Source organism: Leptonychotes weddellii, chromosome 13 (genome assembly GCF_054177405.1).
Source record: "Leptonychotes weddellii isolate Sample4059 chromosome 13, ASM5417740v2, whole genome shotgun sequence".
In the NCBI taxonomy this organism is placed as follows: domain Eukaryota; kingdom Metazoa; phylum Chordata; class Mammalia; order Carnivora; family Phocidae; genus Leptonychotes; species Leptonychotes weddellii.
The window spans coordinates 55,165,009-55,179,203 of record NC_138381.1 but is presented as its reverse complement, the minus strand read 5'-3'; the positions used below and the strand labels follow the sequence as shown (position 1 = coordinate 55,179,203).

The window sequence follows — 14,195 nt, the reverse complement described above, 5'->3', positions numbered from 1 at the left end:
GGTTAACCCCATGTGACTGAGCATTCCCTTACTTAGCACCTACTATCAGCTGGACACTGTGCTAGCTGTAGGACTCACGTTAGAGATTCGGGGCAGATAAAGGCCCAGCAGCAGATCTGGGGACCAGATCTAGTTAAGAGCCTCTGAGGGTGGGTCCTAGCTCTCCAAGTGATTCTTAGACATACTGAAGTTCGAAAACCCCCAATGAGGTTCATGATCTCATTTAGCACTAAACCCTAAAGAGTTGTTACTGCTGTTCTGATCTTAGCTATAAAGACATCCAGGCTGAGGGGACTTAGGCCATAGAGGTAGTAAAGAGCAGAACTGATCTGAAGCGGGGTCTGCCAGACTCCAACGCCGGTGCTTATACAAGCCAACAACTAACATTGCTACTCTATAAGCAGGACCCTGAAACTCTTCTGTTTCTGAGAGCTCAAATAAAGCTTTTTATCAAACATGCCCTCTGTAGAAAACTAAGGAAATATAAAGAAAATAAGCACCTATAACCTCAACACCCAGGGACACACACTATTAGCAATTTTGATGCCATTCCTTCAAGATTTCATAATATCCCCTTTACAATCTTGAAACACACGCACAATTTTGAAGTTGATATAAAACCTTAACTGCAATATAAAGGAGAAACAAAAAGAAAGCAATTTATAATAAAATAGTATGAATTTCGATACATAAACGTGTGTGCACGCCAATACTAGATGCAAAAACTGCCCTCTAGGGAAGAGGACTGCCCCGCTGAGCCACTACTCTAGCGACGAGGTTAAAGCAAGGGAAATGAGGAGCCCCTAACATTAACCAGGTGCCTACGGTGGACATTTATCGATTTCCAGTTTTCCGCTCTAGAAACAATGTTTGGAGGACATCCTGGTATAGACACCTTTACATGCACCCTTAACTATTTCCCTAGCATACAGTCCTAGAAGCAACATTACTGTGTGCGTACTTTCAAAACTGCTGATATACACTGCCAAATTGTCCTCTTGAAAGGGAGTGCCAATTTAATTTCCAGCACTAAAACTCTGAGGAATAGTTCTGGGAAAAAAAAAAAAAAGTAGCGTGGTTATTAATGAACATTTCATCATAAGGTAGAGAGTGGGGGGGGGGGCAGAAATTAAGGCAGGTAAAAGAACTTACTCCTACAAGTGACTGAAATACCAGAGCCACACAGCTTTACAGATACTCCTCTATTTACTGATGTGCTTCAGACAGAGGTGGTCACCATCAGTTCTAGTTTTCCTTAAATGTTGCCCCATCCAGGTAGGATGACTAGGAAACCGTTAAGCAAAATCATCTGGAAGGAGGGATGCAACCTGGTAAAAAGGTCTGGCCCTGGGGGAGGGTGGTAAGACAGTAGGACACCAAGGGATTAGGGACAGTCCTTGGGGGCAGGCCTGGGAAAGGCTGGGGATCCCCTGGGAACCTCATTTGCCCCTCTGCTGCCCTCTCCCACAATCCCCTCAATCCGGTCTAGGGTATCCGGAATAGGGTTCAAACTGGTTGGACTGGATACACAAATTATTTTTGAAATGGGAAAAGAAATGTAAATTAAAATAATCCAATATCACATAACAGCTGGGAGAGAGATGATCAGAATGCTTCTTAAACCAACTTGAAAAAAGCTACTGCAAAACATAGCAATGCAGATTTAACAGTCTTTCCCTAACCAACCGTTTTCTCAGTCTTGAAAAATCATAGACGATACCGGAACACTGAAAACTGGGATTTCACGGTTTTCTAAATGTACAGCCAAATGATTACCAAAAACCAAACCAAAACTGACCTAGTCTTCGTAACACAACTACATACACAGCGTTCACATTCTCACCCATGTTAGTGAAATTTGCAAGTGCTGTGCTGCCTAATTCTGGTATCCCCAGTGCACAGACCTACTGCAATGTGAGGAATGCTTGCTTTTCAACTCTAAATCTGAAGTTACTTTATAGCTAATCCACATCAATTAATAAAATCATTTACCCCATCAACAGGAGTTTTTCCTGGTGTAAAAGTCACTCGAACAAAACGCTTGTTGACGACTTCCAGTCTGTCTACCTGGAATTTTAAAAAGTTAAATATTTAGACATAAATTTACAGAAAAGACTTGAGATATTCTCTCAAGCACATTAAAACTGCACATGGTATTTTAGACACACAAAGAAGAATGACAACATAGGGAGGACCCATGCTCCCCTCTCTGGGGTGAAAAATAAAAATGTCACAAACACTTTGAAGCCCCCAGTCATGTCCTCTTCCTAGAGGTGGACATTCTCGGCATTAGGTACTGACTGTCCCAAAGCATGTCCTGGTGCTTGTGCCACGCACAGACGTAACCCTAAACATACACTCACTGTTGCCTGTTATTAGGACTTTATTTTTTTTGTAGTTTTTAATTTTATTATGTTATGTTAGTCACCATACAATACATCATTGGTTTTTGATGTGGTGATCCACGATCCATTGTTTTCGTATAACACCCAGTGCTCCATGCAGTACGTGCCCTCCTTAATACCCATCACCGGGCTAACCAATCCCCCCTCCCCCCTCCCCTCTAAAACCCTGTTTGTTTCTCAGGTCCATAGTCTCTCATGGTTCATCTGTTTTTAGGACTTTAAAAATGGTCCTGCTTGGTATATATTCTTCTATAACTTTTTTTCCCCTTCCTATCCTATTTGTGAGGTTCATCCTTGCTGACATGTCAGTTCTGCATAGTATTCCACTTTATGAGCACACCCCAAGTTATTTATCCATTCTCCTGTTAACACTTAGGCTGTTTCAAAACACTGGCTACCACTAACAATACTGTTATGAACAGTCCTGCCGCATATATCCTCTTGGGCACATCTTCAAAAATTTCTCTGGACATGTACCTGTAGATACAGTAAGGCTTGGGTTGCAAGATATACGTACTTTACTAGACACTGTGAAACTACTCTCCAAAGTGGCTCTCCAATTCACACTGCACAACAAAATATTCCTATTGGTCTACATCCTCACTTGCTATTAGAAGACTTTAATTTTTGCCATTTTATGGGTATAAAATGATATAAACTTATTTTTTTAATGTCCTAATTATACAGGGTTTTTAAGAACACTAAAAACCTCATTCCAAAGTTCTGAGTTGACTTGGAGCATGAGCCCTTTGGAAGAGGCTTGTTTCCTGCTGTCATTCAGTCTGCTTTGGCAGAAGTCTGAAAGGTACAAGTCAAAACTGGAAAGTGAGGGAGCCCTGGGTAATTCCAGGAGGAGCCTGATTTCAAAGAACCAGTGGGTCCAAAAGGAGATGCTTCTCTGGAGAATCTTCCTCAAAGCCCTATCACCATACTCAAAGGATGGCTACGGCCCCCTCCACACACGGACACAAGTTACTTCTTAGAAAGAAGGCTCTCCCAACAACTGGGATACATACATAAGTATCTTGGCTTCCACAAGAAACATTTGCCTCAAAAATCCGAGTAAATAATCGATTCCATTTTTTCCATCCTCACCTTACTGTACAACCTTTAAAAATAACTTTTGAGGGGCACCTGGGTGGCTTAGTCAGTTAAACCTCTGACTCTTGATTTCAGCTCAGGGCATGATCTCAGGGTCCTGGGATCCAGCCCTGGGTTGGGCTCTATGCTCAGTGCTGAGTCTGCTTGTCCCTCTCCCTCTGCCCCTCCCCCTGCACACTCTCTCTAATAAATAAATAAAACCTTTAAAAAAAATAAAAATAAAAAATAAAAATAACTTGATTCTTTATGCTACCAGTAAGTATTACTATCTCACCTTTATTTTATCCATTTCAATGATGAAAAGCCCCGTACTGAGCGGTTAAATAATTTCCCCACAGTGACAGAGCAGCTTGGTTCTCTCACTATCACCTCACTTCATCAATTCTAAGGTGGACATTTTTCATATTTTAACTTCTGAGAAATTAGGATATGTTTGACAGTTGGTATTACTTTATAGTTTCATTGGCAGCTTACTAAATTTTTCTGAGGAATACATAAAATAACGTGTCTTACAGTCCACAGCATCTAAAAGATACTGGAGTAGAGGCTCACTGGGTAAAGACCTGCTGGTAGTGACAAAGGCTCCTAGGCAGCCCTGCCTGGGCCCCCACTGAGAGCCCATCTGCTCTCACTTTCAACATTTATCACTTATTTACCAATTCCAAGCCCCTGGGAGATTAAGAGCCCTGGAGGCATAAAGGAGCCGGAGAGGGTGGCACACTCCAGCAAGGGGGAAGAGGTGACCGAGAAGCATAGGAAAATGATAAAATGATGAAACTAGATGGAGGATGGCGGGAGCAAGTCAAAAGCTAGGTTCTAGTAGAAGTGAAAGAAAAGGATTTTGTGGTAAATGTGGGGACAGCTGGGCCAAAACAAACAGGGTTCTTGGTTGCAAGTACTTTCTCCAACATTAAAAAAATTCAAGATGAGGGGCGCCTGGGTGGCTCAGTTGTTAAGTGTCTGCCTTCAGCTCAGGTCATGGTCCCAGGGTCCTGGGATCAAGCCCCACATCGGGGTCCCTGCTCCGTGGGAAGCCTGCTTCTCCCTCTCCCACTCCCCCTGCTTGTGTTCCCTCTCTCGCTGTGTCTCTCTCTGTCAAATAAATAAAATCTTTAAAAAAAAAAAAAATCAACAGAAGAAGCTCGGTAACTAGTTGACTGTTACTTTATTGGTGCAATCTACCGAATTTCACCTTTGGAACCACTATAAACCACCCATCCCATAAAATACTTACTACTCCTTTGGAAAGATAGTTATTGACAAAGTCCTTCCATGTGATTTCTCTCCCGGAGCTCCTGAACAGGAAGTAAAACATGACTCCACCCCAAAATAGAGCAGTCCAGAGAAAGTACATCCTGAATTCCTTGTCATCCCATGGAAAGTCACCCTGGGCAAAGAAGGAGACAGTCTCTGTCAAGAACGGAATGTCACAGTATGATCTAGGCTATATTGGACACAAATCCCTCCCAACCTCTCCTGGGGCCACCCCAGACCCTCCAAATTAATACACAGCCTGGAATCACACCTTCTGGAATCTGGACCACCAGTGAGAATCATCTTTCTTGCCACCTCGTTTTCCACCGCCACCAACTCCTCCTCCGGAAGGGCGTGGGGTAGCAGCTGGCTTTGAGTCTGTTCATCAACAGAGAGCACACAGAGCAGCACCGCAGAATTTCAACTCTCTCAACAAAGTTCTCATTACTATGGTTTAATAAATGACTTACTACAGAAATTCTCACAATAACTTGTTAATCTTTTTTCATTAAGATATATCCAGAGCCAACTATTAATAGCTGTGACCTCTTTGTTGTATTATATGCTTAGAAATAAATGTAGGCCTTTTATTTCTGGGAATCAGGAATAGGAAACCCTTCAGCGCCCCTTGTCTCAGCTACTCATCAACCAGCAATTCTGGGAATCAGCCTGTGTGTTACAGTGTCGTGACAATACTCAGTATTCAAAGTTTAGATGACTTTGAAGGAAATACTGTTTCACTCTGTTATAACTCACATACACGTCTTTGATGTTACTATAAAATAAGGAGGCAGAGTTTCATCAGGCACACACTAAATGTTAGCTTCGTTATTTGATAGTTACTTCGGGTCTTTGTTAGGCAATCCAATCCTGTACAACAAGATTTAAACCAAGTATAACAGTCACTGAGCACAGAACAGCTATCCTCCTGGGAGACAGAAGCATCAATTTTGTTGTTACTGTGGCTTTAGAACAAGTTTTGACCTTGACTGAGGAATCAGAAGCATATCTAGGATTGGAATCCAGTTTTTCTTCAAATTACCTTGACACCTTGAGATTTTACTTAATCTCTTTGTGCTCTTGACAAGCAGGAACAATAACATGTGAATAAAGCCATCTTCCCTATTTTACAGGGTCGTATCAAAAATGAGAGGGAAATTCCAGTCTTTGAAAAAAATCAAAACATTATACAAATCCAAAAAAAAGTCTTCTTGTGAAAGAGCTTATGGCAACTCATCAGTCTGCTATGAGAAAGGAGACTAACAGAGAGTTAGCATTTGAGGGAGCTTGCCAGCACTTTACACACACTATCCCGTGATACCTGCACAATACGCCAACAACCTGGCAAGTATGCTAGTATACTCATTTTACAGATAAAATGGTGTAGCTTAAGAAACTTCGTAAATAACTGGTTGCAGTGTTAAGTGACATTGAGACAGTGACAGAGTTGTGTTTGAGGTGAAGGTAAACGAATTCCTGAATGCCCACTTGAAGGTAAAAAGGAGGTGCTCCCCTTTCCCACTCCCATGAAGTGAATACTGTAACAGTTTCTTCTGTAAGCGAGGCATGATTTTGATAATGGACTACCAAAAAACCAAAACAAAACAAAAAACCCCAACAACCAAAAAATCTTACCCACGTAAAATTAGTTTGTAAGAATCTGAAAATTCGTCACTGTTACAGGTTGATATGTGTCCTCCCCCAAATTCATATGTTGAGAGTCCTTGCCCACTGTGATCTTATTTGGAAATAGGGTCTTTAGAGAAAAATAATCAAGTTTAAAATGAGGTCATATGGGTAGATCCTAGTCCAATATAATTGGCATTCTTATAAAAAGAGTAAATTTGGACACAGAAATGCACAGAGAGGAGGAGGCAAGGGAGAAGACAGTCACCTGGAAGCCAAGGAGAAAGGTCTGAAACAGAGCCTTCCCTGGTGACCCTCAGAAGAAACCAACCCTGCCAACACACTGATCTTGGACCTCCGGCCCCCAGAATTGTGAGATGCATGTTTGTGCTGCTTAGGACGCCCAGGTGTGGAGCTTTGTTACAGCAGCCCTGGGAAACCAATATGCCATTAACACCCTCCACCCCCCCCACTTTTCTCCCCTCTGACAGAATCACAAATACTACTCTAACATCTTCAACTACGGTGAAGCAACCCCTCTACCGTGCAGGACGAGAGACTGCAGCTACCTAGCACGGAGTTCCTGACGTGTTCACCCCACCATGATGCACACAAGGAGCTTCTGCACCCCTGTTTTAAGTGAGGCAGGGTCTGAGAGAGGCGAGCCCTACCTGAAATGAGGCGCAGGGCTGGGAAAGAGAGTACAGCGCATTTCTAAAGTTGTTTGACAAGACTCCCTACTACTGGGACAGGACAAAGTAACACATATGCAAAAAGTATGCAACAGGCTGTATTTTAAAAATGGACCTATTACCCTTAATCTGCCCCTAAACCAAGATAAAAAGACGAGCCACCGTGCCCCTGGGAAACCCTGTACAAACTGCCCATGTCTCTAGGCAGGCCACACTAGCGCTTCTCCCTTCTCTTAGCCCCTAGCCTTGCTTTCACTCCCTGCATTCTCTGAGCATGTATTTGTCTCTCCGACTAGATCCAAGTTCATTTAAAAAACAAGGGCTGTATTATAGTTTTCCTTACATTTCCCTAAAAACAAAGATGCCAACTAAAATGTGCCGGGCATTGTGCTAAATGTTATCACATGTGTGAAAGGGGGGCAGGAGACTCAGGGCCTACACAGTCCTCCCAGCCACCAAGCTCTAAGAAACCCTATCTGAAACCCTAAGCTAAGACAGGCTCTGAGGAACAATTTGAAAAACACTGCACTATATCAAAATATGTGCCAGATAAAAATGCATGTATTAGGTTTCTAAGATTTTTCTTAACGATTTAGATGTGTAAAATACATTGACCAAATTTGGAGTTAAATATGACTGGTCATCTCTAAGGTGAACTTAATTCAATTTGAAAAATGACAAGAAAATAAAACAGAAAAATTAGGTGAAATGAAACACAGGGTCTGTAGAACTTTGCATGTACTTGTAACCTTCCACTTCAGAACTGCCTTAAGAGAACACTTCCTTTGTTCAGCGAAAACGATCGGCAACATCATATACTAGAGGAAAGTAGTAAGTTCAAACATAATCTTTTTAAAAGGTACCTTTTTTTTCTCTGGTAACTTCTTTAGGTTCACTAGCTTTTTTCCCATTTTTTCCATTAGGAAAGTATTTTTCAAATCCTGTTAGAAAAAGAAAAAAAATACACACCCTCAAACTAAAATTCATTAGGTTTTATGTCTGTATGTTCATTTTTGAAGCTGATACCTCATTAAAACGCTTATGCTCAAAGTATAGCATTTCTTGTGTAGAAGTAATTCAATACTTAAATAACCAGAGGTGTTAAAGAAAAAAGCCTCATTTACATGCCAGTTTCATTACCTACAAAAGTGTTATAATTGAAGGGGATACATTTTCATCACTGCAATCAGATAGAAGTAGGTAGGGGGTGGTTTACAGGAGACAGAAGTTGAGTCAACCTGAAACAACAGCTATGCATCTATTAGTAAACACCTGCTCCTGGTACATTTTTTATTTTTAAGATTTCATTTATTTGAGAGAGTGAGAGAGCACTAGCAGGAGGAGGGGCAGAGAGAGAGGGAGAAGCAGACTCCCCATTGATCAGGGAGCCCGATGCGGGGCTTGATTCCAGGACCCCAGGACCATGACCTGAGCCCAAGACAGCTGCTCAACCGACTGAGCCACCCAGGCACGCTGCTCCTGGTACATCTTTAACAAGAATATATAACATTATGATCACACTGAGTGTGCTTACCTTTTGGAGGTCGAGCACAGAATCTTTGATAAGCAGCAATTACATCTGTCAGAAGAGAATTTCTGCTGGTTGTTGCCTGAGTTGTAGCATATCGATAAAGCTGCAACATGACATATAAATAAAAGCATAAAAATTATATCAAGATAAAAGATTTAAGAGGACTTCTTCTCCTAATATCTCAAAGTGAATGACATGTTTCTCCCCTCAACAGGTGGTTACACACTAGCATAGGGGATTCCCCCCTTTAAAAGGGAGGCCTCCAGTTGCCCAGGACGGTGCCGCTCTATTCCAGCAACCGAACCAGGAGACATAAATTATGATCCAGAAGACAAGAATACTTCAAAATCCTGCCTAGGTTAGAACTGTGGCCCAATTACTATTCTCCACCAACACATTCACTTTGGCATTGTTTATCAATTTGTAGCATTCAAAAGACAAACTGACACAGAAAATCTGCTCCTTCATGCTGTCTTGGTTTGCAGGGTCTATAAAACTACAAGACTATTCACCTGAAATTACAACAGCACTGCTTGCAAACCTTGCAAACATAATACTAAATTCATCTTAGTTCCAGGATAAGGAAGTTATGGTCCGACATCACTGATAATCCTTAAAAAAAAAATCCTTACACTAGTAACATTTGCTAAAGGTATTTGATGTATTGTCATTCTGGTGAGAGTGCAGGTTATTCAAGTCCCATTACAGACACATCTCTGCTTTAAGTAACGTATGTTGCTATAAAGTTATTTTTTAAATACAGTCTAGGTAAATTGAAGTATAACATAAACAAACTGAACAAGCTCCCTATTAAATTTTTAGGTTCACAATTAAAAGCAAGGTGCATTGAGGGGATACATCCGAATTTGGCAGTGAAAAACTTCAAGTTATCCTATTCCTTGGCAAAGTGAAAAATCATCACCATTTCTGGGGAGAACAAACTTTTAAATACAGATGAGAATGTTTAAAGAGAAGTTCATCTGTATTAGTATCCACCAGCATTGCCCCATTTATGGTCTGATGAGGAAAAGAGAACATCACAAAACCACATCTGTCAGGATGACTATAATCAAAAGACAATAAAAAGTGCTGGTGAGAATGTGGAGACTGTGGACAAAGCAGAGCCCTGGGGCACTGTTGGCGGGAATGGGAAGCAGTGCAGCCACTTTGAAAAAGTTAAATGCAGAGTTACCATGTGATCCAGTCAGTCCACTCCTACTCAAGGAAATGGAAAACATGTCCACACAAAGCGTTGTACATGAATGTTCATAACAGCATTATTCACAAGAGCCAAAAAGTGGAAACAACCCAAATGTCCATCCAGTGATGATGAAGAGATAAACGTGGTATACTCAAACAATGGAATATTATTCAGCCATAAAAATGAATGAAGCGCTGATACATGCTACCACATAGATAAACCTTAAAAACATTATGCTAAATTAAAGAAACCAGCACAAAAGGCCACGTTATAGGATTCCACCATTATGAAATGTCCGAAACAGGCAAATCCAGAGACTGTAGATTAGCAGTTGCCTAGGGCTAGAGGACTGGTTGTAGAGAAATGGGGAGTGACTCTAATTTGATTATAAGGCTTCTTTCTGGGGTGATGAAATGTTCTGGACTTAGATAGTAGTACGGTTGTATAACCATGTGAATATACTAAAAAGCACTGAATTGTACAATAAAAATGATTAATTTTATGGGATATGAATAAAAAAGTCAATAAAGAATAAAGCATGAGCTGATTTAACTTCAAATTAATATACAATTCTACACAGCAAAATAGGACAGAAACACTGACACTGATCTTGGTTGACAGCAATGCTGGTCTGACAGAATTTGGAGCTTCTGTTGTGTTAGGCCCTCCCTGACCCCTGGGAACACTTGGCCTATGAAACCACCACTGATAATAAATAAGAATGTATCGTAAGTGAATAAAGCTTTTCCAATACCAAATCCATAAAGGGTACAGATTAAAATGACCTGTTAGTCAAGGTGGATAAGATAACAAGTCACACTGATCCACTGAGCCATCTATCCAGGCCACACACTGGTAAGTGGTGGGGGTCTGGAAGTCAGAACCAATCTCTACCTCTAAGAAACTCAGAAGTGCAAGGGAGAGAGTCCTGAGAACAAACCTATTACAGGATGGTATAATACACAGAGCAATACAAAACCTCTAAGTATATGCAACAGAGGTAGCACAGAGAAAATGATCACATGTTCAAGGGACCTACGGATGTTTTAAGAAAAGCAACATCTAGGCCTGGGATTTGAAGGACCTGTAATCACTAGGCAGACGGTGTCAGAACTTTTAATTTTGTTAAAGCTAGAAATCTGAATTTTTTGAACGACGCATCTCATATTAGGAACTTCAGGTACACATCTGTAACGGGAGAAAACAACTAGTTCCCAGGGATGCCACCATGAGGATCAAATGTAATAATGTATGTAAAAGCACTGTTAAAATCGTATGGTGATACCTAGATTTAAATTACCACTCCCAATTATTCTGAAAGCCACTGGAGAGTAAGGGTTCTTTACATCACCATATAAAGTAAGTCTTTATGTCACCGTAAAGTATAGAATCGGGCCCAAGGTATGTACTCCATAAACATTTATTGACCGATAAACCTTCTATTTTCAAATTGTGTTGACCTGGAATACCTCTAGCAATAATCCTGTAACTGCTTTTAACTCTGAGGTTATTTTCTCTAAGGGCACCATCAATGAAACTTTTCTCTGCTTATCTAGTCCAAACCCACTCAAAGGATAAGATAAAAAGTATCAACTCACAAAATTTAAGTTTAGAGTACCTCATATTAGAGGATTAGCTTTTATGTTTGACAGTATGAGAACTTTTTAGCTGCTTTTTCATCAGTCCTTATTCCTCTGAGCATAAAACCTGAGAATGACATCTCATACCAAAATCTTTTCCCCAGAAAAACTGTGAGAATCATACTTGTGTGTCTGACCTTAACAGCAGCACAAACCTAAAGGCAAATCTTCTTTCAGGTAGCACAGCAATGCCCTAACAGCCCCAAGAGAGATCTTCTAAGCAACACCAGGGAATGTGTCACAGACCCTCCAATCAATCAGCTATTGCTATCGGCACAGGAGACTTCCTTATACCTCAGCATCCAAGACTCACAGGACAATAGTGCCACTCAACAGAGAAACGGGGTTCAGATAAGATTTCTGACATCGTAACTGCAAACTCACAAGGCAGATCCCTATCTGTTTCTTGTCTGAGTCCAATATCCACTAGGGACAAAAGGAGAGGGCAAGGTAAGATGGCAACACGGATGCAATGCAAATGTTAGGCCTAGTGCAGGGCAGTAGAGTAAGAAAAAGATGAAGATACTCCAAGATTGGCAAGACTCTCAAACAAAATCATGAATGCAGGTGCCATTAATATCCCATTTTAAGTGGAGAGGCTGAGATAATTTCCCCAAGGGCATCTGGCTAGTAAGTGACAGATTCCTGTGTTCCATGTTCTTTTGCCCCTATGCCCCTAAGTAAACCAATGCAAGGCTGGTCTCTAAAAAACCGGCAGACAGCAAGAGACCGTGTGGCTGAAAAAGCTGGTATCGACTACCCACCCGTTACATGAACCTTTACTTGACAGATTACTGCCGTTGTTCCGTGAGAACACATTACCATCACTTCAGAAAAACGTACTATCGTAGCCCACACGTTGGAGCCCTGTATCTGCTCGTTACCACCAACAGAGAAATAGCCGCCTACTGAAGACAGGCCTTCTTATGCAACAAAAAACACATTCTCTACTCTGAGGAGGTGATGTTGTTAATAATCATAGTTAGTATGTATTATCTACTATGTGCCAGACCCAGAATGGCAGCAATAGCCCCATTCAACAGATGGAGAAATGGAGGCTCAGAGAGGTTGAGTAGCTTACCTCCAAAACCTGTGCTTTCATTAAATCATGCTCACGTTGCCAACCCTTAAAACACATGCACGACAACTGCTATTTTCCAGTACTATGAAAGCAGGTGAAAGAAAGGCAACCTGTACTGGTGATATGACAGACAAGTTCCTTAACGTTTCTAGGTCTCAGCTGCTCTATCTGTGTATGTGCTGCCGAAGTGAGCACTCAGCTGCTCTATCTGTAAAATGGGTTCGTCCTTAATGAAGTCAGAAGACCCTCCCAGATGATCTTTTTGAAGCTTCCTGACGCACAAGTATCTGAAGCTTCCTGACGCACAGCGTGCTTACGGGATAAATGATCTGAAACGCTGGGGCGACCCAGCATTTAACACGCAGCGCACGCGGCCTCACGAACCCGCCCCGGACGCCCGGACAGGCGCCAGGGCGCCCGGGGGCCGGTGACCTTGACACCCTGCTCTCCCGGGCCAAAAGCAGGCCCGAGGGTCGGGCCGGGCCGGGGGCGGAGGACGCTGGGCCCCCGGGACTCACCGTCCGAAGGCAGGAGTGGTTGGTGGGGTCCATGCGGCCGCCAGGCACGAGCAGTGGGGGCAGGCCGCGGGGCCAGCAGCCTCCCCGGCCCCAAAGCCGCAGGCAGCGGTGCGCCATGGCCGCCGGCGCCGCCTGCTCGGGCCGGGGACGCTGCGCAGGCGCGGCTCTGCGGCCGGCGGGCGGGCAGGCGGCGACGGACGGCCTCGGGCCGCGGGAGACGGCTCGGAACAGAGTCAACGAACCGCGCTGCTGGTCTCCGACTCACAGGCGAGCGCACGCTCTCGACGCGCGCGTCTTCTCCCGGCCCCACCCCCCCCGGCGTGCTGACGTCAGCCGTACAGCGGGCCCTTGGGTCGAGGGCCCCTCCTACGGCTCCGAAGCGTCCTCGCTCCACTGGAAGCGGGGTCGAAGGAGGAGGAGCGTGGAGGGCGAGGAACGGCGGTGGGCGGGGCAGAAGGGAAAACGCAGTGGGGTGCAGGGTTGGAGGCGGGGCTTAAGGGAGGCGTGCGGAGGGCGGGCGTGAAGATGGGCCTAGAGGGAGGAGCGTGAGGGTGGCGGGCGGGGCAGGAGAGGAGCGCCGGGGCGGAGCTAGAGGCGAGGCTGAAGGGAAGGAGGGCGAGCCGAGGTCGGGCTGGAGGGCGGGGCCAGCCGGGACCTGGGGGGAGAGAGCCGCAAAGGCTGCTGGGGCCCAAGATAAATGGACCTTTCCCTGTTTGGGTTGGGCCCGAGGCCATTTTCTACATTTTAGGCGTTCACTCTCGGTGTGTCACTCGTGAAATATTTTATTGAGCGACTAATCAGTGGCGGCATCGTCCAAGGCTCTGGAGATGCTAAAACACCCCAACCTTAGGAGAGCAATGGAAATAATCACGAATCAGTGAGCTAAATGCAATAATAAAAGTGCTGAGACTGTGACATCTAGCTTGGGCCCATCGGGAACCATTTCAAAGAGAAATGATTCTCAGATGAACTCAATGGAACTGCACGCTGTTTCGCACACCGTGACTGTAGAGTAGAGAGAGGACTTTGGAGCCAAGTTTTACATCTCACTCTGTTTTCTAATAGCTTTGCCAGTAGTATGTATGATATAAAAGGTAGCTGATGTTATGGATGGGGAGGAAAAGGAAAGGCAGGAGATGAGCCTGA

The 14,195-nt window shown here is 43.5% G+C and overlaps 1 protein-coding gene across 2 annotated transcripts in view; it reads right to left on the bottom strand.

Annotated features, from left to right (window-relative positions):
- The window catches only part of AFG3L2 (AFG3 like matrix AAA peptidase subunit 2), a 44,247-nt gene extending 30,919 nt beyond the window's left edge, over positions 1-13,328 (bottom strand). The window contains exons 1-6 of one of the 2 annotated variants that reach the window (XM_031021186.2): positions 13,050-13,328; positions 8,613-8,712; positions 7,942-8,019; positions 5,032-5,138; positions 4,741-4,893; positions 1,993-2,067 (exon numbers count right to left, since the gene is read on the bottom strand). In XM_031021186.2, coding sequence (XP_030877046.1) covers positions 1,993-2,067; positions 4,741-4,893; positions 5,032-5,138; positions 7,942-8,019; positions 8,613-8,712; positions 13,050-13,166 — 630 coding nt within the window. In that variant the 5' untranslated portion in view covers positions 13,167-13,328. The remainder of the gene's footprint in view (positions 1-1,992; positions 2,068-4,740; positions 4,894-5,031; positions 5,139-7,941; positions 8,020-8,612; positions 8,713-13,049) is intronic. The other variant, XM_006749930.3, reaches the window with a different exon arrangement.
- Between the last annotated feature and the right edge of the window lie 867 nt (positions 13,329-14,195).